The sequence below is a fragment of the Dendrobates tinctorius genome, unplaced genomic scaffold (assembly GCF_039654945.1).
Source record: "Dendrobates tinctorius isolate UK_male_01 unplaced genomic scaffold, ASM3965494v1 ptg000114l, whole genome shotgun sequence".
NCBI classification, from domain to species: Eukaryota; Metazoa; Chordata; class Amphibia; order Anura; family Dendrobatidae; genus Dendrobates; species Dendrobates tinctorius.
This window is the reverse complement of record NW_027361782.1, coordinates 9276545-9304349: the sequence shown is the minus strand read 5'-3', so window position 1 is coordinate 9304349 and position 27805 is coordinate 9276545. Positions and strand designations below refer to the sequence as shown.

The 27805-nt window shown below is 45.4% G+C and overlaps 1 protein-coding gene across 4 annotated transcripts in view; it reads left to right on the top strand.

Annotated features, from left to right (window-relative positions):
* PCDH19 (protocadherin 19) overlaps positions 1-27805 on the top strand; it is a 194080-nt gene that overhangs the window by 78379 nt on the left and 87896 nt on the right. For all 4 annotated transcript variants that reach the window (XM_073589852.1, XM_073589851.1, XM_073589850.1 and 1 more), the window contains exon 3: positions 27220-27278. In XM_073589852.1, coding sequence (XP_073445953.1) covers positions 27220-27278 — 59 coding nt within the window. The remainder of the gene's footprint in view (positions 1-27219; positions 27279-27805) is intronic.

Below are 27805 nucleotides of genomic sequence, written 5' to 3'. Positions count from 1 at the left end.
TATCTTAGCCCTTGAAGTTTTGCACCATTTTGACATGTTCTAATTTCAGTGCTATATAGAAAGTTCTATAATAGAAGTTTCCCTAAACTTTTGTATCTTGCACGGACTGGCTCATCCCTAAAGAACAAGCACTCTCTTCTGGGCGTATTAATAGACACCATTGTTCCCGCTCGCTCACATTTCATAGCTGATGTATTTTAATTCCATTTTTTACAGTTATTAATATTAGCCGCCGCTCTCGGATTGAGCTTCTTCTCTGACACAATGGCAATCATCACATTAAGATGTCTTTTATTCCGTTCTTCTTACTCTCTCACAACCAGATCGAACCTTGTTCTCCAGCAATTAGGGGAGCAATTTGGCAGCTGCTCCTGGACATTCGCTGTCAGGTCCGGCGAGATGAAGATGAATTGTCTGAGCGGCCCGGTCCAGCACTGGTTAAATCTGACATGTTTTATTTTTGTCTTATAAAACATTTTGAAAGTGTTTTCCGTGGAGATACCCTTAATGTTCATGCATCCTCTATAGCTGGGTCACCAATGAGACCCCCTTCTGTGTGAGGACTGCCCACCATGTGAGGCCCTCTTCTGCATGAGGACTGCCCATCAGGTGAAGCCCCCTTCTTTGTGATGACTGCCCACCAGGTGAAGCCCCCTTCTGTATGAGGACTGCCCACCAGGTGAGGCCCTCTTCTGTATGAGGACTTCCCACCAGGTGAGGCCTCCTTCTGTATGAGGACTTCCCACCAGGTGAGGCCTCCTTCTGTATGAGGACTTTCCACCAGGTGAGGCCCTCTTCTGTATGAGGACTTCCCACCAGGTGAGGCCTCCTTCTGTATGAGGACTTCCCACCAGGTGAGGCCTCCTTCTGTATGAGGACTTTCCACCAGGTGAGGCCTCCTTCTGTATGAGGACTTTCCACCAGGTGAGGCCCTCTTCTGTATGAGGACTTCCCACCAGGTGAAACCTCCTTCTGTATGAGGACTGCCCACCAGGTGAGGCCCCCCTTCTGTATGAGGACTTTCCACCAGGTGAGGCCTCCTTCTGTATGAGGACTGCCCACCAGGTGAGGCCCCCTTCTGTTTGAGCACTGCCCACTAGGTAAAGCCCCCTTCTCCATGAGGACTGCCCACCAGATGAGGCCTCCAGCCCCATGATAAGAACAGAATGAGACTGTGACCGTTTCCATCCTTTATGGGAACATTTCCCATTTTGTGCAGGTTTTATGGCACCTTGTAATTCGTGAGTGGCTGTAAACTGCAGAAGTGAAGCAGGCGACACTTGAGAGAGGTGCTCATTACACGCTGAGGCTTCCTGAGGTTTTCCTAATTCTCCGGATCCAATGTCCTCGACTCCAGCGTCCTTTTATTTCAGTGCTCAGTATTTACCGGAACGAGAGAGCCGATAACGAATAACGGCACAGGAGGAGCAGTGCAGCATGACCACATTAACTTAGTGAGATGCCACAGATAAATCCACTGTTACCCTCTACACTGCCAGGAGTGGGGCAATGACACTCTCTTAAAGGGACAGGAACAAACTGTTAGCATTTCAAGGGGCATAGATTGAGAGGTGGGACCACCATGCTGGTGCAGCGGTTTACCCTCATCATAAGGCCTCATTCAGACGTCGTGTGTTTCACTGACACAACTCACACCCGGTATAATGTATGCTGCTGTTCACATATCGATGCTTTTTTCCGGCAGAACACAGATGGCACCAGCAGAGTCTGTGCACTGTACGTGATTAATGAGCAGGAAAAGATTTGTCATTTATGTATCCAGATGTAAAAACACTGATGTGTGAATGAGACCTAAGGTGGCGTGGCTCGTGGCTCCGTTTCATTACTCCCACACAAGAGCTCCCGATGGGACTCGTTTTCTGTGGATTAGAAGATAATGGGAGAATTAAGTATTTTAATTTTTTTTTTTTTTAGATTTCTTGTGTAAAGTTGTTTTAAATACCCTTATGACACATGCACACATGTAGTATTTGGTGAGTTTTTTACCCCAGTATTTGTAAGCCAAAACCAGGAGTGGGTGAAAAATGCAAAAGTGGTGCAAATGTTTCTATCATGATTTTCCTCTGACCGTTCCATTCCTGGTTTTGGCTTCCAAATTCTAGGGTAAAAAACTCACCAAATACTCAATGTGTGCACATTGCCTTAGGGGTAATGTGGGCGATAAAATTCAGCTTTAGTTCCTCTCAGTGGTCCCCACTGTCAAACAGAACGTGTTGTTTCTAGAAGCCCCCTTCTGTATGAGAACTGCCCAGTAGGTGAGGCCCCCTTCTGTATGAGGATGCCCACCAGGTGAGGCCCCCTTTTGTATGAGGACTGCCCACCAGGTGAGGCCCCATCTGTATGAGGAATGCCCACCAAGTGAAGCCCCCTTTTTTTTGAGGACTGCCCACCAGGTGAGGCCCCCTTCTGGATGAGGACTGCCCACCAGGGGAGGCCCCCTTCTGTGTGAGGACTGCCCACCAGGTGAGGCCCCCTTCTGTATGAGGACTGCCCACCAGGTGAAGCCCCCTTCTGTGTGAGGACTGCCCACCAGGTGAGGCCCCCTTCTGTGTGAGGACTGCCCACCAGGTGAAGCCCCCTTCTGTATGAGGACTGCCCACCAGGTGAGACCCCCTTCTGTATGAGGACTGCCCACCAGGTGAGGCCCCCTTCTGTATGAGGACTGCCCACCAGGTGAGGCCCCCTTCTGTATGAGGACTGCCCACCAGGTGAAGCCCCCTTCTGTATGAGGACTGCCCACCAGGTGAAGCCCCCTTCTGTGTGAGGACTGCCCACCAGGTGAGGCCCCCTTCTGTGTGAGGACTGCCCACTAGGTGAGGCCCCCTTCTGTATGAGGACTGCCCACCAGGTGAAGCCCCCTTCTGTATGAGGACTGCCCACCAGGTGAGAACCCCTGCTGTATGAGGACTGCCCACCAGGTGTGGCCCCCTTCTGTATGAGGACTGCCCACCAGGTGAGGCCCCCTTCTGTATGAGGACTTCCCACCAGGTGAGGCCCCCTTCTGTATGAGGACTGCCCACCAGGTGAAGCCCCCTTCTGTATGAGGACTGCCCACCAGGTGAGGCCCCCTTCTGTATGAGGACTGCCCACCAGGAGAGGCCTCCTTTCTGTATGAGGACTGCCCACCAGGCAAGGACCTTTCTGTATGAAGACTGCCCACCAGGTGAGATCCACTCTATATAAGTACTGCCCACCAAGTGAAGCCCTCTTCTGACCCCTTTATCAAACAGTAGATGAGTTGTTTCTAGAAATATAAAAGCGAAGTAACATAATAACAGTCAGGTCACAGAAACACTTTGTGGCTGATAAATGAAAGGGTTTATGCCAAAAATGTGTAGAAAAAAAAGGAGTTGCAGAAAAGTTTTTGACTTTTGGTGTTTTCTCTCAAATTTCAGACAGCTCCACCAAAATGGGTGAAGACTAGAGGGAGAATTTGGGGCGAGAAAGAGGAGTCTTGATGCTGTTCATGAAATTCATGGAAAGTAGCAGCATTTTTAGAATATTACTAATATTCCAGCCCCTACCTGGAGTAATATTTCCGGGGAGGTGCACGCCTGGTTTGGTGGTCCTTTTAGTGTTTTGACCCTGTTATTTTTTTTGCGCCGTTCATCTTTTCATTTGTATCTTTTTTTTTATATAATTCTATATTTGTTCGCCTGTTTCTTTTGTTTGGGGTTTCCACATTAGTTTTCATTATTTGTAATCTTTCATAAGGACTCAAACAAAGTTTGTAACGTTTCAACCACCAAGTGGTCTTTCTCGAGAAAGACCACTTGGTGGTTGAAACGTTGCATTTCTTCATGGCTGAATAAATTTATACTATTTCTCACCTGGATTGGATGCTGCTCTTCTTCTTCCTATTGGGATTCCTGCTGTCCGACTGGGTCTTTGGACTTTAAGCGTGCGTCCCCCTGATCCTGTAAGTGCTGTTTGCCATTTTTTCTATTCATCAAACAAAGTTTGTGTCTTGTGTAAGTTCTCCCCCAGAGATACTTTATGTACAGCAGAAATTTTTGACCAGTTTTTGCAATATTTTTCTTGCTCGAAAAGACAAAATACTTTTTTTTTCACTGTGTACAAAATACATGAGCTGTGAACGCCTTTTTGATGAATTTGTGTGTGGGGGGGGGGGAAACATCAGCGAATACAAGACAAAAAAATAAACGCAATTTTAAAATATTGCAAATGATGAATCGAGGTCACGGACTCCTTGGCCAAACTGAAGCAATTGGGATTAGTTTGTAATGGGGCCAATAAAGTAATGCAAATAGGTAGCAAGCCGAGTGCAAGCGTTCCAGAGATCTATGCAAGACGGATCCGCGTCATCCAGACGAGTCATCCTGCGAGGGTCTTAGTACATGTGTCTGTCACCTCCAGCATTCTGGGTGCGCGGTGCTAAAGACGGGCTAAGCAGATGATCTTCTATTGTGACCAATAATGGATCCATTTTTTTGTACGGACAGATGCCATTTTCTGATCCGTTCTATCCCTGAGTAGTAGATGCAGCGGCTGCTCTTTTAGGAAACATAAAAACCTTATAAACTGTTGCGGTAACGAAACATTTTCTGCCATAATGCAGATGTGAACACAGGCTTGTCCTGATGGGTAGCGGGTGCGAGCTCCTGCGCCATTGGTGAACCCCCCACACCGTACGTGACGGCTGCGCCTCAGGACGTGACACCAGCTATCAGCGAAGCCCAGCAGAGTACAATGATGGTGCCGGCTCCTTTAAGCGTCTCTGTTACAATCGCACAATGTCTTTCCCATTTTAATGAAATCACACACAACACCTGGGGCGATTTTTTTTTTATTTATATTTTTTTTTTATGATGCATTGCTGCGTGAAAGCCATGAAAATATGTGGGGTGAATGTAGGAAACATATGGAGTCACGGATCGCACCTCCGTGCAGTAATATTTAAAGGGTCAGGCGTATAAATAAGCAGTGCATGAGCAGAGACCCATATGACATATACAAAGGGTTAAAAATAAGACTAATGGCATCCAATGTGATTGATGTGAAGAACTACAACTTCCAGCAGCCATATTCAGCATATGCTTACGCTGTGAGCTGTGTTGAAGGTGTAGCAGTGACTGTACCTAACCTGCGTAATCTGGTATTACATCGTATCCTATACTCCAGTCACAGCTAAAGCTGCATAGTGTAGCTCTTCTGGCAGCACCGCAATAACTTATGGGCCCAACACACAACTCCCAACAGGTAACTGCTGTGCGCCCTGGAGAGGAAAGGGTTAACAATGAACGCAGCTTCAGAGATATACAGAATGTTCCTGTGTCTACCATGCGCAGTGTCATCAAGAAGTTTAAAGCCCATGGCACTGTGGCTAACCTCCCTAGATGTGGACGGAAAAGAAAAATTGACAAGAGATTTCAACGCAAGATTGTGCGGATGTTGGATAAAGAACCTCGACTAACATCCAAACAAGTTCAAGCTGCCCTGCAGTCCGAGGGTACAACAGTGTCAACCCGTACTATCCGTCGGCGTCTGAATGAAAAGGGACTGTATGGTAGGAGACCAAGGAAGACCCCACTTCTTACCCCGAGACATAAAAAAGCCAGGCTGGAGTTTGCCAAAACTTACCTGAAAAAGCCTAAAATGTTTTGGAAGAATGTTCTCTGGTCAGATGAGACAAAAGCAGAGCTTTTTGGGCAAAGGCATCAACATAGAGTTTAGAGGAGAAAAAAAGAGGCATTCAAAGAAAAAAACACGGTCCCTACAGTCAAACATGGCGGAGGTTCCCTGATGTTTTGGGGTTGCTTTGCTGCCTCTGGCACTGGACTGCTTGACCGTGTGCATGGCGTTATGAAGTCAGAAGACTACCAACAAATCTTGCAGCATAATGTAGGGCCCAGTGTGAGAAAGCTGGGTCTCCCTCAGAGGTCATGGGTCTTCCAGCAGGACAATGACCCAAAACACACTTCAAAAAGCACTAGAAAATGGTTTGAGAGAAAGCACTGGAGACTTCTAAGGTGGCCAGAAATGAGTCCAGACCTGAATCCCATAGAACACCTGTGGAGAGATCTAAAAATGGCAGTTTGGAGAAGGCACCCTTCAAATATCAGGGACCTGGAGCAGTTTGCCAAAGACGAATGGTCTAAAATTCCAGCAGAGCATTGTAAGAAACTCATTGATGGTTACCGGAAGCGGTTGGTCGCAGTTATTTTGGCTAAAGGTTGTGCAACCAAGTATTAGGCTGAGGGTGCCAATACTTTTGTCTGCCCCATTTTTGGAGTTTTGTGTGAAATGATCAATGTTTTGCTTTGTGCTTCATTCTCTTTTGTGTTTTTTCATTTAAGACCAATTAAATGAAGATAATAATACCAAAGAATTTGTGTTTGCAATCATTTTCAGGAAGAAACTGAGTATTATCTGACAGAATTGCAGGGGTGTCAATAGTTTTGGCCACTACTGTAGCTGCTAGGTGACACAATTTCTCCCCCTGTATGTATCTGCTGGGTGACACAATGTCACCCTCTGTATGTATCTGCTGGGTGACAAAATGTCGCCGCCTGTATGCATCTGCTGGGTGACACAATGTCGCACCCTGTATGTATCTGCTGGGTGACACAATGTCACACCATGTATTTATCTGCTTTGTGACACAATGTCACCCCGTGTATGTATCTGCTTTGCGACACAATATCGCCTCCTGTATGTATCTGCTGGGTGAAACAACGTCACCCCCTGTATGTATCTACTGGTTGACACAATGTCGCCCCTGTATGTACCTGCTGGGTGACACAATGTTACACCCTGTATGTATCTGCTGGGTGACACAATGTCGCCCCCTGTATGTATCTGCTGGGTGACACAATGTCACCCCCTGTATGTATCTGCTGGGTGACACAATGTCACCCCCTGTATGTATCTGCTGGGTGACACAATGTTACACCCTGTATGTATCTGCTGCGTGACACAATGTAGCACCATGTATGTATCTGCTTGGTGACGCAATGTCACCCCCTGTATGTATCTGCTGGGTGACACAATGTCACCCCCTGTATGTATCTGCTGGGTGACACAATGTTACACCCTGTATGTATCTGCTTGGTGACACAATGTCACCCCCTGTATGTATCTGCTGGGTGACACAATGTCACCCCCTGTATGTGTCTGCTGGGTGACACAATGTAGCACCCTGTATGTGTCTGCTGGGTGACACAATGTCGTCCCCTGTATGTATCTGCTGGGTGACACAATGTCGCCCCCTGTATGTATCTGCTGGGTGACACAATGTAGCCCCCTGTATGTTTCTGCTGGGTGACACAATGTCGCCCCTGTATGTATCTGCTGGGTGACACAATGTCGCCCCCTGTATGTATCTGCTTGGTGACACAATGTCACCCCCTGTATGTATCTGCTGGGTGACACAATGTCACCCCCTGTATGTATCTGCTGGGTGACACAATGTAGCACCCTGTATGTGTCTGCTGGGTGACACAATGTCGCCCCCTGTATGTATCTGCTGGGTGACACAATATCGCCCCCTGTATGTATCTGCTGGGTAACACAATGTCGCCCCCTGTATGTATCTGCTGGGTGACACAATGTTACACCCTGTATGTATCTGCTGGGTGACACAATGTCGCCCCCCTGTATGTATCTGCTGGGTGACACAATGTCACCCCATGTATGTATCTGCTGGGTGACACAATGTCACCCCATGTATGTATCTGCTGGGTGACACAATGTCACCCCATGTATGTATCTGCTGGGTGACACAATGTAGCACCCTGTATGTATCTGCTGGGTGACACAATGTAGCACCCTGTATGTATCTGCTGGGTGACACAATGTCGCACCATGTATTTATCTGCTGGGTGACACAATGTCGCCCCCTGTATGTATCTGCTGGGTGACACAATGTCGCCCCCTGTATGTATCTGCTGGGTGACACAATGTCACCCCATGTATGTATCTGCTGGGTGACACAATGTCACCCCCTCTATGTATCTGCTGGGTGACACAATGTTACACCCTGTATGTATCTGCTGGGTGACACAATGTCGCCCCCTGTATGTATCTGCTGGGTGACACAATGTCGCCCCCTGTATGTATCTGCTGGGTGACACAATGTCACCCCCTGTATGTATCTGCTGGGTGACACAATGTCGCCCCATGTATGTATCTGCTGGGTGACACAATGTCGCCGCCTGTATGTATCTGCTGGGTGACACAATGTCACCCCCTGTATGTATCTGCTGGGTGACACAATGTCACCCACTGTATGTATCTGCTGGGTGACACAATGTTACACCCTGTATGTATCTGCTGGGTGACACAATGTAGCACCATGTATGTATCTGCTTGGTGACGCAATGTCACCCCCTGTATGTATCTGCTGGGTGACACAATGTCACCCCCTGTATGTATCTGCTGGGTGACACAATGTCACCCCCTGTATGTATCTGCTGGGTGACACAATGTCGCACCATGTATTTATCTGCTGGGTGACACAATGTCGCCCCCTGTATGTATCTGCTGGGTGACACAATGTCGCCCCCTGTATGTATCTGCTGGGTGACACAATGTCACCCCATGTATGTATCTGCTGGGTGACACAATGTCACCCCCTGTGTGTATCTGCTGGGTGACACAATGTTACACCCTGTATGTATCTGCTGGGTGACACAATGTCGCCCCCTGTATGTATCTGCTGGGTGACACAATGTCGCCCCCTGTATGTATCTGCTGGGTGACACAATGTCACCCCCTGTATGTATCTGCTGGGTGACACAATGTAGCACCCTGTATGTATCTGCTGGGTGACACAATGTCGCCCCTGTATGTATCTGCTTGGTGACACAATGTCACCCCCTGTATGTATCTGCTTGGTGACACAATGTCACCCCCTGTATGTATCTGCTGGGTGACACAATGTAGCACCCTGTATGTATCTGCTGGGTGACACAATGTCGCCCCTGTATGTATCTGCTTGGTGACACAATGTCACCCCCTGTATGTATCTGCTTGGTGACACAATGTCACCCCCTGTATGTATCTGCTGGGTGACACAATGTAGCACCCTGTATGTGTCTGCTGGGTGACACAATGTCGCCCCCTGTATGTATCTGCTGGGTGACACAATGTCGCCCCCTGTATGTATCTGCTGGGTAACACAATGTCGCCCCTGTATGTATCTGCTGGGTGACACAATGTCACCCCATGTATGTATCTGCTGGGTGACACAATGTCACCCCCTGTATGTATCTGCTGGGTGACACAATGTTACACCCTGTATGTATCTGCTGGGTGACACAATGTCGCCCCCCTGTATGTATCTGCTGGGTGACACAATGTCACCCCATGTATGTATCTGCTGGGTGACACAATGTCACCACCTGTATGTATCTGCTGGGTGACACAATGTCACCCTCTGTTTGTATCTGCTGGGTGACACAATGTCGCACCATGTATGTATCTGCTGGGTGACACAATGTCACCCCCTGTATGTATCTGCTGGGTGACACAATGTCGCCCCATGTATGTATCTGCTGGGTGACAAAATGTCGCCCCCTGTATGTATCTGCTGGGTGACACAATGTCACCCCCTGTATGTATCTGCTGGGTGACACAATGTCACCCCCTGTATGTATCTGCTGGGTGACACAATGTTACACCCTGTATGTATCTGCTGGGTGACACAATGTAGCACCATGTATGTATCTGCTTGGTGACGCAATGTCACCCCCTGTATGTATCTACTGGGTGACACAATGTCACCCCCTGTATGTATCTGCTGGGTGACACAATGTCGCACCATGTAATTATCTGCTGGGTGACACAATGTCGCCCCCTGTATGTATCTGCTGGTTGACACAATGTCGCCCCTGTATGTATCTGCTGGGTGACACAATGTCACCCCCTGTATGTATCTGCTGGGTGACACAATGTTACACCCTGTATGTATCTGCTGGGTGACACAATGTAGCCCCTGTATGTATCTGCTGGGTGACACAATGTCGCCCCCTGTATGTATCTGCTGGGTGACACAATGTAGCACCTTGTATGTATCTGCTGGGTGACACAATGTAGCTCCATGTATGTATCTGCTGGGTGACACAATGTCGCACCATGTATGTATCTGCTGGGTGACACAATGTCACCCCCTGTATGTATCTGCTGGGTGACACAATGTCACCCCCTGTATGTATCTGCTGGGTGACACAATGTCACCCCCTGTATGTATCTGCTGGGTGACACAATTTCACCCCCTGTATGTATCTGCTGGGTGACACAATGTCACCCTCTGTATGTATCTGCTGGGTGACACAATGTCGCACCATGTATTTATCTGCTGGGTGACACAATGTCGCCCCCTGTATGTATCTGCTGGTTGACACAATGTCGCCCCTGTATGTATCTGCTGGGTGACACAATGTCACCCCCTGTATGTATCTGCTGGGTGACACAATGTTACACCCTGTATGTATCTGCTGGGTGACACAATGTAGCCCCATGTATGTATCTGCTGGGTGACACAATGTCGCCCCTGTATGTATCTGCTGGGTGACACAATGTCGCCCCCTGTATGTATCTGCTGGGTGACACAATGTAGCACCCTGTATGTATCTGCTGGGTGACACAATGTCGCCCCTGTATGTATCTGCTGGGTGGCACAATGTCGCCCCCTGTATGTATCTGCTGGGTGACACAATGTAGCACCCTGTATGTATCTGCTGGGTGACACAATGTCGCCCCCTGTATGTATCTGCTGGGTGACACAATGTCGCCCCCGTATGTATCTGCTGGGTGACACAATGTCGCCCCCTGTATGTATCTGCTTGGTGACACAATGTCACCCCCTGTATGTATCTGCTGGGTGACACAATGTAGCACCCTGTATGTGTCTGCTGGGTGACAATGTCACCCCCTGTATGTATCTGCTGGGTGACACAATGTAGCACCCTGTATGTGTCTGCTGGGTGACACAATGTCGCCCCCTGTATGTATCTGCTGGGTGACACAATGTCGCCCCCTGTATGTATCTGCTGGTTGACACAATGTCGCCCCTGTATGTATCTGCTGGGTGACACAATGTCACCCCCTGTATGTATCTGCTGGGTGACACAATGTTACACCCTGTATGTATCTGCTGGGTGACACAATGTAGCCCCTGTATGTATCTGCTGGGTGACACAATGTCGCCCCCTGTATGTATCTGCTGGGTGACACAATGTAGCACCTTGTATGTATCTGCTGGGTGACACAATGTAGCTCCATGTATGTATCTGCTGGGTGACACAATGTCGCACCATGTATGTATCTGCTGGGTGACACAATGTCACCCCCTGTATGTATCTGCTGGGTGACACAATGTCACCCCCTGTATGTATCTGCTGGGTGACACAATGTCACCCCCTGTATGTATCTGCTGGGTGACACAATTTCACCCCCTGTATGTATCTGCTGGGTGACACAATGTCACCCTCTGTATGTATCTGCTGGGTGACACAATGTCGCACCATGTATTTATCTGCTGGGTGACACAATGTCGCCCCCTGTATGTATCTGCTGGTTGACACAATGTCGCCCCTGTATGTATCTGCTGGGTGACACAATGTTACACCCTGTATGTATCTGCTGGGTGACACAATGTAGCCCCATGTATGTATCTGCTGGGTGACACAATGTCGCCCCTGTATGTATCTGCTGGGTGACACAATGTCGCCCCCTGTATGTATCTGCTGGGTGACACAATGTAGCACCCTGTATGTATCTGCTGGGTGACACAATGTCGCCCCTGTATGTATCTGCTGGGTGGCACAATGTCGCCCCCTGTATGTATCTGCTGGGTGACACAATGTAGCACCCTGTATGTATCTGCTGGGTGACACAATGTCGCCCCCTGTATGTATCTGCTGGGTGACACAATGTCGCCCCCGTATGTATCTGCTGGGTGACACAATGTCGCCCCCTGTATGTATCTGCTTGGTGACACAATGTCACCCCCTGTATGTATCTGCTGGGTGACACAATGTAGCACCCTGTATGTGTCTGCTGGGTGACAATGTCACCCCCTGTATGTATCTGCTGGGTGACACAATGTAGCACCCTGTATGTGTCTGCTGGGTGACACAATGTCGCCCCCTGTATGTATCTGGTGGGTGACACAATGTCGCCCCCTGTATGTATCTGCTGGGTGACACAATGTCACCCCCTGTATGTATCTGCTGGGTGACACAATGTCACCCCCTGTATGTATCTGCTGGGTGACACAATGTCACCCCCTGTATGTATCTGCTGGGTGACACAATGTCGCCCCCTGTATGTATCTGCTGGGTGACACAATGTAGCCCCCTGTATGTATCTGCTGGGTGACACAATGTAGCACCCTGTATGTATCTGCTGGGTGACACAATGTCGCCCCTGTATGTATCTGCTGGGTGGCACAATGTCGCCCCCTGTATGTATCTGCTGGGTGACACAATGTAGCACCCTGTATGTATCTGCTGGGTGACACAATGTCGCCCCCTGTATGTATCTGCTGGGTGACACAATGTCGCCCCCGTATGTATCTGCTGGGTGACACAATGTCGCCCCCTGTATGTATCTGCTTGGTGACACAATGTCACCCCCTGTATGTATCTGCTGGGTGACACAATGTAGCACCCTGTATGTGTCTGCTGGGTGACAATGTCACCCCCTGTATGTATCTGCTGGGTGACACAATGTAGCACCCTGTATGTGTCTGCTGGGTGACACAATGTCGCCCCCTGTATGTATCTGCTGGGTGACACAATGTCACCCCCTGTATGTATCTGCTGGGTGACACAATGTCGCCCCCTGTATGAGGAGCATTTTCTGGATGTGCGGTTTTCTCTTTCTGTAACTTGGCTCTTACTCCATTGTGAAGGTCAGTAAGGCAAAAAGTGACCACTTACTCTGCGGTTCACCACAAGCTCAATTACTTCCTAAACTGGGGAGTTGGCTGCCATTTAGGATAGGATACAGTAACCCCCAGAGATTCCTACAGTCTTCACTGTGGGGATGAGGAGGGAAAGGAAACCTTGAAATGGGATAAATAATTAAAGAACATAACAAACATGAAAAATGTGCAATAATAATAATAGTAGTAATAATAGTAATAATAATAGTAGTGATATTACTGCTACTGCTAATCATAACAATAATAGTAAAAGTGATATTAGAAATATTTATATTAGTTGTATCTAATAAAAGTAGTCAAATATCCAAATTTTAATTAACCCCAGGATGAAGAGCCAAGAAACGGAGAATTTCTGTATATAGCTGTCACACAGGTGTCAACCCATATCTGACGCAGCAACATATGATACAATATTTCTAGTTATAAAATATAACAGACTTCTCTGGTTACTGCACAATCTGCACATGTGGATAAGCCGTGTAGCAATGAGAAAGTCAAAGGGCTGCTCATCAATGGGGAGAGCGCCACCTAGAGGTGAAAAATAAATATAATTGAGATGTGGTAGGGAGAGCGCCACCTAGAGGTTAGAAGGTCATTGGTTGAAGGGCAATGAAGAGATCGTCACCTAAAGGCAATCATCTGATTGACACAAAGTACAGAGCGCCACCTAGAGGTGCGACAATCCTCTGAATGACACAGAGTACCACCTAGAGGTGCGAATATCATCTGATTGACACAAAGCAGAGAGAGTGCCACCTAGAGGTGCGACAATCCTCTGAATGACACAGAGTACCACCTAGAGGTGCGAATATCATCTGATTGACACAAAGCAGAGAAAGTGCCACCTAGAGGTGCGACAGTCATCTGATTGAGACAGAGAGAGCGCCACCTAGAGGTGTGAAAGTCATCTGATTGACACAGAGAGAGCGCCACCTAGAGGTGCGACAATCACCTGATTGACACAGAGAGAGCGCCACCTAGAGGTGCGACAATCATCTGATTGACACAAAGTAGAGAGACGCCACCTAGAAGCCACAGTATCAGTTCCCTCCGATCAGGCGCAGTATCCATGCATCTCTGTCAGTATCTCTGTATTCTCAGGCTGATAATAGCTTGATTTTCCTGCTTGGCCCTTCAGGCCGCGCTGTATATTTCGCACTCGTTACAGCTATGTATCATATATCATTACCGGAGAAGTGATATTTCTTTTTTATCTCTTCGTTACGCTGTTGGTCACCAATTTCAACCATGGAGAGAGAGGCAACATGGCAGCGCTCTGCAGGTATACATCACTCCGTGGGGAGGTGGGCTGACACCACAGGCTAATTTCACACTGGACTGGCTGAGACTATCACTCTGCCCTCCTATACATTTACCTTCTGGAACCATATAGTGAAAATAGCGACATGAAGATGATGGTTAGGGGATGGTTCATACATAGGAAGCAAGGAAAACCCGAAAAAGAAAAAAAGAAAATGCCTACATTTAGGATTTATGCCCAGATGTAGCAGTTTGCTTTGTCCATTTTAAAATTAGCATTTGCTTTGTCCATTGTAAAATCTTCCTGCACTTGAGTAATGCAGCAGTAGTATGATAATCCACAGATAACACAGCGACACCATCCAGAACCGGACAAACTCCCAATTCACATTCCTTACAAATCGCTGAAGCTGGACAAGATAGTGACAGTATGTAACAATGGACGTCACCCAACGCAAGATACAAAGTATCCTCCACCCAAGGCCTGTTTCACACTTACGTTTTTCAGATCAGTTGTAATCCGCGAAAATGGCGGAAAACGGATCCGTCTCCATTTTCACAGCAACGTGTGCCACCGGACCATTGTTTTGACGGAACGTGCCCGGAAAAAAGGGCACGCTCTTACATTAGTGACTTACATTAGTGGCGGATCTTGACTGACGGTCGTCTGTCACATCCGTTTTTTGACGGATCCGCCAAAATTTTACCCTCTCCCGGGCTGATGAGACGGACTCTGCAAGGTTTTTTTTTGTTGACAGTCCGCTATTTTTAACTGTGCATGCCCGGAAGTTCTGCTCCGGGAACATTTTTAACCCTGAATGCCATTCTGGGACGTGAAAAAGTCTCTCTCGCGCGTGCGCACTTTATCTTTTCTAGAATCTTCTGACTCACAGTTTTGGTGATAATGCTGGAGATACATCATCAGTCACATACGTAGCAGTAAATTCGTCACATCACAATTGGTGGATTCCAGGAACGGCTCCCATCGGACATGACAAACACATCCATGGGACGGGGATCACCCAACCAGTGCCAGAAAGTCTCCTTTGGCCTCCGTTGAGCTGGAGACTCTGTCCAGCCAGAGATGCTAGTGTGGCTGGGACCGGTGAGTCCATCCTGTCTGCCAGCATTGGTGTGCGGGTCAGTGCAGCACCCTCCGTAGTGCTGGGAGTTACCACTTATAGCTTGTTATGAAGAATATAATCCCTGGCTCCCCCAAATGTCCCTTCAGCTTCCTTTACCCATGGAGAGAAGGTACATGGAAGCACAGGACCCAAAGCCACAGACTGCCATTTAGCACGTGAATATGCTTTCTATACACCATCAAGGTTACGTACCAGTTCTCTTGCTCAGTTTAGTCCTTATCCTCAATCTCATGGTGCTTGGTTCCTGACCTCGGCTTATATTTTGGCTACCTCTTTGTATATTGATTTTGTACCAGACTTTGACCTCCTGGTAACGACTCTGCTTGACAACAATTCTCTCTGCCAGCTTGGTCCTCTAGCCAGCAGTCACTCCATGGACATAACCAAAGGCCCCTTGGCCTAGTCCAGATCCCTGTAAAAGGCTTAAAGAGTTGAAGGTCAGGTTTCCTTTGGTATATGCTTGACTTGTGCAAAGTCTGTCCATGGAAACCCTATAAAGAGCTGCCAGCACCCTGCACTATTACACCATGGGCCGTACATTGGGAAAGAAGTCCAAATATCCAAAGAATGAACGTTTATCCTATTGATTAAATATGGAGACTATGAAGACATTTCACCCTTCCCTCAGGTGAGAGCCCTTGGATGGAGATTGACCCCTAGGCTGTTTTAGGGCTTGACTCCATTAGTATCTCCCATTATGACTCAAGGCCGAGAATGAATTCTGTGCAGATTAAGCCCCACTATTTCCTCCCATTAACAAAATTGTGACAAGTAACCCCCAAATCCAATTCCCTTTCCTTCATCCATTGTGGTGCTTCCATAGTAGAAAGGTCCTGGGGCCAGCAGAGCTGGACCAGAAGAAGCGTCCCAATAGTGCAGGCGTCTGGGGCTCCTCCACGTTCTTTGTGTCTTCCAAATGTACATTGATCGGGGAGATTTATTAACACTTTCTTAAGCTGTAGTTCTTGGGAATAAAATCCAAATTTATTAAAGTCTGCACTCATTCCAACTGGTGCAAATCTCGTGATTATCCGCAGTAATAGGGGCTTTGGATATGTCAATCAGCTGAGACTTCATCCATGAGGAGTCCCAACTCCCACCGCCCCAGACAATGACACCTCAGACAGGTGACACTCGCTCATGTATTATAATTGCACGATGATGTAATTGCTCCAGATTATACAAATCCCCCGTTATTATGGTGGATGTAGACCCTATGCAGCATGAAGTCATCCACAAGCCCTCATTATTGTAATTCATGGATCCAGACTTATTAATACACTAATGCAGAATGGTTATATTATTAAAAGCTGGGCAGCGCCATTCCATCATCTTCCACTCAGCGCGGCAGTGTTACATCTGGATTTATCACTTCTGCTTAAAGACTTTTCATTAGTTCATTACATTCCCTCCAATACTGACTGTCTTCACTTCCAGGTCAAGCGATTTGTTCTCATAAGCCCTCACGGCCGAGTCATGACTGACATGTTTCAATTGGCCCCAGCGGTGGACAAATCACCGCGTTTCGGGGGCAGATGTGATTATTTTCGTCTCCTGAGGGAAGCCGTCCTTTAACGAACTCTTCTGATGTGGAGCAACTTGTGCTTCCTCCGGTCTTCAGGCCTCGTTGATGTGATATTAGCGCAGATATTGTATCCTCCATAAGAGAAATACTATATATAGAAACGTAGAGATCGGGAGCGGTAAAGAAAAGCAGTCGCTGGAGAGAGCGGCAGATCAGTGAGCTAGACAGCACCCACCAGACCACCAACCTGCTCCCACTTTGTGCCGCAGTCTTCTCTTCAGGGTCTGTATCGTAAAACTATTTCACAGAGGTGAAATAACTGATGTGGTCGATTTAAAAATGGAACATTGTTTTGTGAAATTTCCCCAAACTGCGCATTTCAGGCCAGCATCGTCCCGCCGTCAGGTCATGTCCAATGTAACCGTTTACTGTGATACTTACCGTTAGGGACGGCGGAACACACTATATATTAAATAATAGAAAGTGCATTCTCCGCCCGGGGTCCACCGTGCAGTAGGTGTTAAAACCGCTGCTAGACAATGGCAGACGCGCTATATGGCAGTATAATGCGCACGGGTTCAACGTCACCCGATGTGCGCAGAGCGGACTCTGTTAACTCACAGAGGCGCTGTAAAATAAACATAAACACCGAGCCTGTTAGACTCACAGGTCTCAGCGAAATTACACGCACGGTATCAGGTCACAGAACAGGGTCCAAGACAGGGGACGGTGTCGGTCTAGACATACCATGCGTGCAGCGTCGCTACTGCCGACGCCGGTAAGTGCTGCTGAATGCAGCGCGGCGGCAGACACAGCTGCTATGCGATAGTGCCGTGAGAGACGTGACACCACCGGACGCTAGTGTAGAGGTGCGGTGTGCACAGTGGCCTATGGCTTGCCACTGACTGGCGCTGACTCTTTCTATAGTTCCCTATCCACATGCGTAATATCAGAAGGAGGGGAATCTTAATGAGTCAGTCAACAGAATCATACATCCATCACCATTCACACATCTAGCAAGAAGAGTGTATACTAGCGCATGGCCGAGCGGCCATGCGGGCCTTTCATAGCCGTGCGCTGCCGGGACCTTCCAGATCTCTGAGATGGACCAATCAGATCTGGAGAAGGACCTGAGCAGGTGACTCCCGACCTCCAATGGGAGATCGTATCGTGAGCATTCTCAGTGGAGCGGCAGAGGAACTTAGCCTCAGGAATGACTTGCTGCAGAGCAGCATGTGAGGCTCTGGATTCCTGTTGTGTAGCTGCAGGAATCTGGCGCCTAACACTTACTATGTAACAAATGATTGGTGTATTTTGATTGGTCTGTTCTTTGTATGTATATATTTGTTTCATTGCATGTTTTTGTACCCTATGACTAAGAGTGCATTTGACACACTCGAAACGCGTCAGATTTCTTGCTTTTAATATGGCTTGATTTGCCAAAATAACCTTTTTTTATTTTTTCAATTTTGGAGTGCCGTCATTTTCTTCTTTTTGTTACTTACTCTGACACTGACCAATAATCAAGAAGAGACCGAAACGCGTGGCTGTAATCTCAGACCTTTATTGTTTCCCATCTGTTTATGATACATCCTAAGACTAGTGTGAATATCACAAGAGATGGAGGACATGAAGCAGAGACGGAGGGCGCACCATTTATTCATAGTATGCCAGCAGCCCCTTATGTGTCCCCCGCAGGCGACAATGGACGTCTTTGTGTTGATAGCGGTTTCTCGTGATGTGCAGATACAAACAGCACTCCGAGGAGGCTTCTCAAATCCTGCACAACGTTGTAGGCACTAATTACCGGGGGAAGTTATAACCGCGCAGCGCAGGGTGATCCCTACTCGCGGGGCTTTAGCAGGATAACATGCTCCTGACTAGGAGTCTGCTGCTTGGTAAATGAGATATTGTATTTCAGGAAAGGTCAGTCTTAAGCAGCGTTTGCTCTGCTTTATTATCTCGACTCAGCAGCCTCCTCCCCAGCATTGGTCACACTTTGATTTCTAGATTAATCAGCCCGGATCCGCGGCTCTGCTGTAGAGTCTCCTTCCACCCTCCAGTGTCTGATTATCTCAGCTCCAGACTTGTTGATGCATTTACTGAATTTATTAACCGGCCATGGATGGATAATCATTTTTATTTTTTTTTTTATAAGTGGAAGCAGCTGCAATATTTTTTATTTCAGGCTTTTATTTATTTTTCCAAATGAGTTATTAATTTGATAAATGAATTATGTCCCGTTCTGATGAGGAGACGCTCGTGTAAATGAAGGATGGCTCTTTGGATGGAGATTGCATGTTTTCTCTGGCAGGTTGCCTGCATTTTGAAATATTTTGCAGCATTTTTTTCCATTTCATCAGAATCGCGGATGCTGGGAATAAAATGACTTCACAAGTAAATAACTTGTTTTTATCCAGGTAGTAAAAATTCTTTTGGTTGCATCAAAATCTACTGCTCTATGTAAAGTAGATCACATCACTGTGACGTTCTGAGTTATCGTATCAGTGCTGAAATATCGTCTCAGGCTTGTAAGTCGTCAGTTAGCACTTTTTTTTTTAGTTTTTTTTTAATCTCATCATAAAGTTAGTCCAGGATTGAGAAATATAAGTGTCGATGGACATGAAAGTCCTGGGGAGTCACGTAAAAGACTTCGGCAGCATAGGATGATGATTCCATATTTATTAAGACATCCAGACACCTTCTCCCTCCACCATTGCTGGAATAAATATTATTTATATCACTATCTGAGCACCTGACCTTATACACGAAACATATACAAAAGTATTGTGTACCAAGAACCAGAAGAGTGAAGAGAAACAGAGACCAACCCCCACTTCCTGTAGAGACAAAGACCAACCCCCACTTCCTGTAGAGACAAAGACCCGCCCCCACTTCCTGTAGAGACAAAGACCCGCCCCCACTTCCTGTAGAGAGATAAAGACCTGCCCCCACTTCCTGTAGAGAGATAAAGACCCGCCCCCACTTACTGTAGAGAGATAAAGACCCGCCCCCACTTCCTGTACAGAGATAAAGACTCACCCCCACTTCCTGTATAAAGAAACAAAGACCCGCCCCCTCTTCATGTAGAGAGAGATAAAGACCCGCCCCACTTTCTGTAGAGAGAGATAAAAACCTGCCCGCACTTTCTGTAGAGACAAATACCTGCCCCCTCTTCCTGTAGAGATACAAATACCCGCCCCCACTTCCTGTACAGAGATACTCACCCTCACATCCAGTATAGAGAAATAAAGACCTGCCCTCACTTACTGTAGAGTGAAATAAAGACCTACCCTCACATCCTGTAGAGACAAAGACCCGCCCCCACTTCCTTTAGAAAGACAAAGACCCGCCCCCACTTCCTTTAGAAAGGCAAAGACCTGCCCCACTTCCTTTAGAAAGACAAAGACCTGCCTCCCCTTTCTGTAGAGAGGTAAAGAACTGCCCCCTCTTCCTGTAGAGAGGTAAAGAACTGCCCCCACTTCCTGTAGAGAGGTAAAGAACTGCCCCCACTTCCTGTAGAGAGGTAAAGAACTGCCCCCACTTCCTGTAGAGAGGTAAAGAACTGCCCCCACTTCCTGTAGAGAGGTAAAGAACTGCCCCCACTTCCTGTAGAGAGGTAAAGAACTGCCCCCACTTCCTGTAGAGAGGTAAAGAACTGCCCCCACTTCCTGTAGAGAGGTAAAGACCCGCCCCCACTTCCTGTAGACAAATACCCGCCCCCATTTGTTGTAGGGAGACAAAGACAGCCCCCCCACTTCCTCTACAGAGGTGAATACCCGCCCCACTTCCTTTAGAGCGATAAAGAACTGCCCCCACTTCCTGTAGAAAGGTAAAGACCCGTCCCCACTTCCTGTAGAGAGAGATAAAGACTGCCCCTATTTCCTCTAGAGAGCACATGCTGGTAACATATGTGCTGGCGAGAACAATGATTTCTAGGGCAGCTGAAGCATCATGCTGCCCAATGGATGAGCATTTTTCTTGTCCATCAGGTGATTGGCAGCGTGTTTTCTCCGCATGCTTATCAGGAAACGAATGGTCCTAGGAATGATCCGGATAATCGTGCAGTGTAAATCTGGCTTCACAGCCGCTCACAGGTCACATTACAGAACCTTAGATCGTATTTCAGTGCAATAAGATAAAATCCAGCACCAGGAGCTCAAGCATCGGCAGCTCTGAGCTTCGGGATCACTTTCCCTCCACGTTTAAGTGCAGATATTGCCTTTTTTCCAACTTATTGGAGGAACGTCATTCAAAAGTTATTTGGAAAAGAGTCATTATCTCCAAGACCTACAGATCCAATATTTGTATCAGACACGTTCAGCAGTTACCAAAACCAGGGCGGTAATTATTCATCGGAGAATGACAAAATGTCACTTTCCCTCATTAGATCGGTGGAAAATTCTACAGAATGAAACTATTTTTGGCTAAATCTGCAGATAGCAGGCAAATGAAGACGAATGTAAAAAATAGGAGAATATTAGAGTCATCTAGGGTGGTAAAAAATATAATTTTTCACCCAAGTTGCGTAAGTAATGTGAATATATATTTGGCGCACGGCTCATCAATCATGTGCATTATTTAAGCTGAATGTATGCGATTCCTGCATTCTCATAATTTAATATATCACAACTCAATCTTTTTTGTATCCGGGAACAAAAAAATGCAAAATGTTCAATATTTATGTGATGCGCCGAGTTCTCCTCAATCCGGAGATGTTAATTGTATGCTAATGGCGCGTTACCTCTGAACTCGGAGCCGCATTGCCGCACACACAATTACACTCATTGGGGAGCGTGAAGCAATTAGTTTGGAAACAGATTGTGGTCACATTGACCGTCCTTTGCGGTCTCTTGTGATCCATTTGCGATCGGTTCCCTCCTTGCGCCTTAATGATGAGGAGGGAGGAAAATCCTGCTAAAAACGGCCACTTTTTTCTTTTCGTAATTTATATGTTAATGTCGCTTTTGCAAAAATCGTTTATTTATTTTTTTTAAATTGACCAATATTTGGAAGGTAGTTTTGGACAATTGAATTTGACTCCTTCTGCTCCGTGAACCCATGCAAAATCATTGCGACGAATCTGAGCGTGACAGGAGCGGTATTAACTCCAAGCGATAATGTTTCATAGTCAAGTGGAATGAATCCAATTCAGTATTTAGAAAAAGCAAAACTATTTTATGTTCTATTTTGACGTTGGTTATTTGGAGAATCTGACGATGTTTCTAGTGGTTTCTTCCTTTAAACCTTCTTGTCCATTGTCCATGTGTGACCTGCAGTACCACTTTTCACCACAGATGTTAGTGAATATCTTCCATAGACACCAAGGCAACAGCGCTCCCAGCCCTAATCCTCTATTTAAAGTAAACTGATCGTGGAAATTAGCAAGTAATTAAAACTGATCTTGGAAATTAAGTAACTTTGGAAAAAAGTGTCACACGACCATGAAAAACAGCTTATTAGCAATAATTAATTTGTATTATTACTATAAAATAGGCGTCATAACCACTGATTAAATGGCTGTGTCTTTCTTAAAGATATTGGTTATTTTTAAGAATTTTATAGTTTTGAAAGTGGAAAATATGAGCAGTGTTTAGTGTTGTTTCTATGTGTGCAGTATATTATTGTCCAGTGGGATTGCAACTCATCTTAATAGGTTGTTAGCTCATTGCCTGGAGCAGTGAGATCATCAATGTATCAGCCGTCCTATATATCACTAGCTCACAGCTGTGCCACATACATAGAGTTTCTCAATGATTTCCATGTGTCCATCTTCCAGCTGTGGAATAAGCAGATCTATACAATGAGCCTGTAAACGTGGCACAAGCCGAACCACTGAGATGCCAATTCTTGGGGGCTGATAGGATGAACTTCCATGGACGCCTACAAGTTGGCGCCAATAGCTCCCATTGTGTATGGAATGACAGTAGCCGGCTGTGTCCTGCAAGGACCCCTGTGCTGATGGACAGACAGGTCGTTTGCATTGTGCATTGAGGCTGACAGAAGTTACGATGGTTGCTCAACAAGGTTGGATGGTAAAGGGTTAATGCCTAATTGATGGCGTTCATCTGGCGCCAAGATCACCGGCGGAGACCGTAGACTCATTAGGATTTTCCTTCCCTTAGAACCTGATTAAAGATTCACCTCTGCAATAAACAACATCAAGGATTCAATAAAAAGATGCATGTTGGGGGCTGCCATGTTTAATCATGAGGCGTAGTAGTCCAGTAGGCGGAGCTATAGTTAGGAGCTGGTCTGGAAGTCGTGATGGACATTATTTATGGGGTCTACATTACTTCTAAAACTGCAGGAAATGATAGGAGTATTGTAACTTTTGGGTGAAAACATTGGGAGTTGTCAAAGTTGGGTTCTTACAAGAATTGATGTATCAGAGATCCAATGAACTATCCATCAAGAACAAAGGGATGGAATCATTTTCCTGAGTGGGGAGAAGCCTAAAAAATGGCATCTAGACCCCGTTGTTGAGAGTCAGGTCCAGCTTAAAAAAAACAAGAAACAGTTCAGTAATTTATTTACTTTGTGTTTTTATGCAATTCTAGTGTTCGGGTTATTGTATAAATTGCTTCCAATGAATGGAGCAGATCTAGTGAAGGAGCTGGGGGTGGGAGTTTAGGAAGATTGATACTCTGATGCGGTAATTAGGAAAAATCCTATCGCTGGACACATTGTATTCATGTACCAGGAAGAGCAGGATGAACAAGATTGGTTGAGATAGGGACAATTTATGAAACTGTGCTGAGATCTTAAAAACAAACGCACCAGAAATGATATGTTAGCCAGTAACTAGTGCTGCACTGGTGATTGGCACCAGTAAGCAATGTGGCAGCCGTCCCTGAAGGCTTTGGGGCTCCTGGAATGACCCTTCCAGAACACCAGTGAATAATGTCTGTGATCGGCCCCATGCACAGGTTTGGAGTGATGGAGCGCGATGCACTGAGCCCCTATGACTGGCAGTAAGCGTGCTGGAGCTCGCCTCTGAACCCACTGATACAAGTTACTGATTGCTTGGGATTCGCAAGCAAAATGGCACTTTTAGTTTCCGCACAGGCCACTGACAGGGTTAATGCGGGTCATACCTGGCATATCCAGCAGCCTACCTGTAGTTATCAGTGCCATATTCGCACTTCACATCTGTCAGGATCCAGTTACTAACAGGAAAGTGTCGACTGAATCAAAAATAGCCAAAAAATGGCAAAATATAAGATTTCAATAAGAAGTAAAAAAATAAAGACATTAAAAATATACATTGAAAAGATTTGACAAGTTTTTTTAATTACTGTATATGATGAACTGATTAACTTTTTTTCACTTTTTGCCTTTTCTTTTCTTTACTTGTGTCTTGTATCTTGTGTTTATCTTGTTACATCCTCTCTCTTTCTCTGTTTCTCTTTCTGTGTCTCTCTCTCTCTGTTTGCATCAGTTCATTCCTTTACTTTTCATCTCTCACCTTTCCCTGTTTTCTTCTGTATTTTATGTCTTTTTTGCCTTTTTCTTTCTCATTCCATTATTCTCACTTTTGTTTTCCTCCCCCTCCACTTTCTTTCTCATCTTTCTCTTTCTTGTTCTCTCTCCCTTTTCTCGATCTCTGCTATGTATTTTCTTATTGTTTTTTTAAGATTTAACATGTCTTCTTTTCTTTTCTTACTCTTCCTATCTTTTTCTTTATTTGTCTTCTCCTTTTCTTCTCTCTTGCTATGTCAGGATCTAACACTTCCTCTCATCTTTTCTTTATCTCTTTTCTCTATATTTATCTCTTCTCTCCTTTCTATCTCTACTTATTTATTTTGCTCTGTCAGGCTCTAACTCTTCCTCTGCTCTCTCTTTCTCTGTGTCTTTTCTCTCTCTTTCTCTGTGTCTTTTCTCTTCTATTTCTTTCTATCTTGCTCTTCACTATTCTCTCTATTTTTTGCTCTTTTCATTTATGTTCTCTTCTCTCTTCTCTCTTTTCCTGTTCCTTCTCTCTCTTCTTTGTTCCTTTTACTTGCTGTCTTCTCTCTTCTCTGTTTCTCATCTTGTTTCTTTTCTCTTTAATCTTTTCTCTCATTTCTGTTTATCCTCTTCTTTCTTTCTGTCTTCTCTCCTCTCTCCCTTTGTCCTCTATTCTCTTCTCTTTTTCTTCTGTCTCTTTCTTGTTAACTTCTTTATCCTTTCTCTCTATCTTGCTGTTCTCTCTCTCCTAACTCTCTTTCCTTTCTCCTCTCTCTATCCTCTTTTCTCTTTTTCCTGTTTTGTTCTTGCTAACTTCTCTCTCTTCTCTTTAATTTTTCCTCTTATCTCTTTTCACTATTTATTTTTTCTCTTTCTTGCTGTCTTCTCTGATATTTCTCTTCCCTTATTTTATCATCTCCCTATTCATACTCTTCTCTCCTGTCTTTTTCTTGCTATTTCTTTCTCTTTCTCTTCTCTCTATTTTTCATCTTCTTTTCCCTTTTTTATGTATCCTCTTCTCTCTCTTCTTGATGTCTTTTCTCTCCTCTCTTTTTCTCTTCTCTTTTTTTCCTCTTCTCTTTTCTCTATTTATCCTCTTTTCTTTTTTTCCTGTCTTCTCTCCTCTCTCTTTCGTTTCTCTCTGTTATTCCTCTTATCTCTTTTCTATTTTTCTTCTTTACTCATCATTCACTATTTGTACTTCATGCTCTTGTCATCTAGCTCCTATCTTTCTTCCCTGTATTTATCCTCTCCATATTTATACTCTTCTATCCTGTCTCTTTCTTGCTATTGCCTCTCTCTGTTTCCTCTTTTCTATATTTATCTTCTTTTTTTCTTGCTATCTGCTCTCATCTTTCTTTTCTCTTTATTATTCCTTTATCTCTTTTTTTCACTCTTTTCCCGATATCCTCTTCTCTCTTTCTTTCTGTCTTCTTTCTCTTCCCTCTCTTTATTATCTCTCTAAATATCCTCTTCTCTCTTCTCTTTATCCTATTTCTCTCCTGTCTCTTTCTTTCTGTCTTCTCTCCTCTCTGCTATTTTTAATCTTATCTCTCTCTTTCTTGCTGTCTTCTCTCCTCTTTTCTATTTTTCCTCTTCTCTCCTTTTTTCTATGTATCCTCTTCTCTTTATTGCTGTCTTCTCTCCTCTCTTTTCTATTATTCCTATTTTCTCCTTTCTTTTACTTTTCCTCTTCTCTTTCTTGCTGCCTTCCCTCCTTCTATTTTCCTCTTCTCTCCCTTTTTTTCTATGTATCCTCTTCTCTCTCCGATTTTTCCTCTTCTCTCTTTCATTTTCTCTCTCTTCTCTTTTACGCTGCTCTCTATTTTTCCTCTTCTCTCTCTTTCTTGCTATCTTCTCTCTCCTCTCTTCTATTTTCCTTTTCTCTCTTTCTTGCTGCCTTCTCTCTTCTCTCTTCCTCTGCTCTCTATTTTTCCTATTTTCTCTCTTTCTTGCTGTCTTCTCTCTCCTCTCCTATTTTTCCTCTTCTCTCCTATTTTACCTCTTCTCTCTTTCTTGCTGTCTTCTCTCCTCTCTCTTCTATTTTTCCTCTTCTCTCTCTTTCTTGCTGCCTTCTCTCCTCTCTTCTATTTTTCCTCTTCTCTCTTGTTCTTGCTGTCTTCTCTCTCTTTTCTCTGAAGAGGAGTATTTTAACTTTTGGGTGAAAACATTGGGAGTTGTCAAAGTTGGGTTCTTACAAGAATTGATGTACCTATGCTCTCTATTTTTCCTCTTCTCTCTCTTTCTTGCTGTCTTCTCTCTTACTCTGCTTTTTATTTTCCCCTGCTCGCTTTCTCTCTTGCTGTCTTCTCTCTCCTCTCTTTTCTATTTTTCCTCTTCTCTATCTCTCTTGCTGTCTTCTCTCTCTTCTCTCTTACTCTGCTCTCTATTTTTCCTCTTCCCTCTTTCTTGCTGTCTTCTCTCCTCTCCTATTTTTCCTCTTCGCTCTCTTTCTTGCTGTATTCTATCTCTTCTCTCTTACTCTGCTCTCTATTTTCTTCTATCTCTTCTCTCTTACTCTGCTCTCTATTTTCTTCTATCTCTTTCTTGCTGTCTTCTCTCTCTTCTATTTTTCTTCTCTATCTTTCTTGCTGTCTTTTCTCTTCTCTCTGTTCTATTTTTCCTCTAGTCTCTTTCTCGCTGTCTTCTTTCCTCTCTTTTCTATTTTTCCTCTTCTCTCTTGCTGTCTTCTCTCTCCTCTCTCTTCCATTCTTCCTCATCTCTCTCTTTCTTGTTGTATTCTATCTTCTCTCTATTTTCTTCTCTCTCTTTCTTGCTGTCTTCTCTCCTCCCTCTTCTATTTTTCCTCTTCCCCCTCTTTCTTGCTGTCTTCGCTCCTCTCTAGTCTATTTTTCCTCTTCTCGCTTGCTTTGTCAGGATCTAACTTTTCCTCTTTTCTTCTCTTTCAGACTGAGAACTATTCATTCGATACAAACTATGTGAACAGCCGAGCTCATCTGATTAAAAGGTACGGCTCTCCTTTCATTGCTTCTGAAAATCGATTCCTTCTCCGGCTGCCGTCGCCGCGTCTCACAATGACTTTCCTCAGTGCTAACATATTGTTGTTGCTCCATTAGGGATTTTTTTGTAAACTCATAAACGAATAATGGAGTTGAGATTCCGAGGTGTCCCTGCTACAAAGTGGTTTGTGGCATTTATAATAGACTTTATGATGTTTTAAAGGGCAATAAATAAATTAACCCCAAATTGTCCCATAGACCCCCAAACCCTGAACGTTTGACAATTGATATCAGTAGATGCCACGAATCTCGTCCCACCAAAATCCAGCAAACATGAGAACAAGGCTAAAAATGACGAAGGCTGCAAATACTAAGTAACTGCACCCAGCAATTCTGTAATGATTGAGTCCCTGCTGCTGATTGGCTGAGATGTACAGTTGCTTCATCACAGTCACATGATTCTCAGCCAATCAGTGTGGTGACAATAATCATGTGATCCCAGTGGTGTAACTTAAAGCTTCAGGGCCCTATGAAA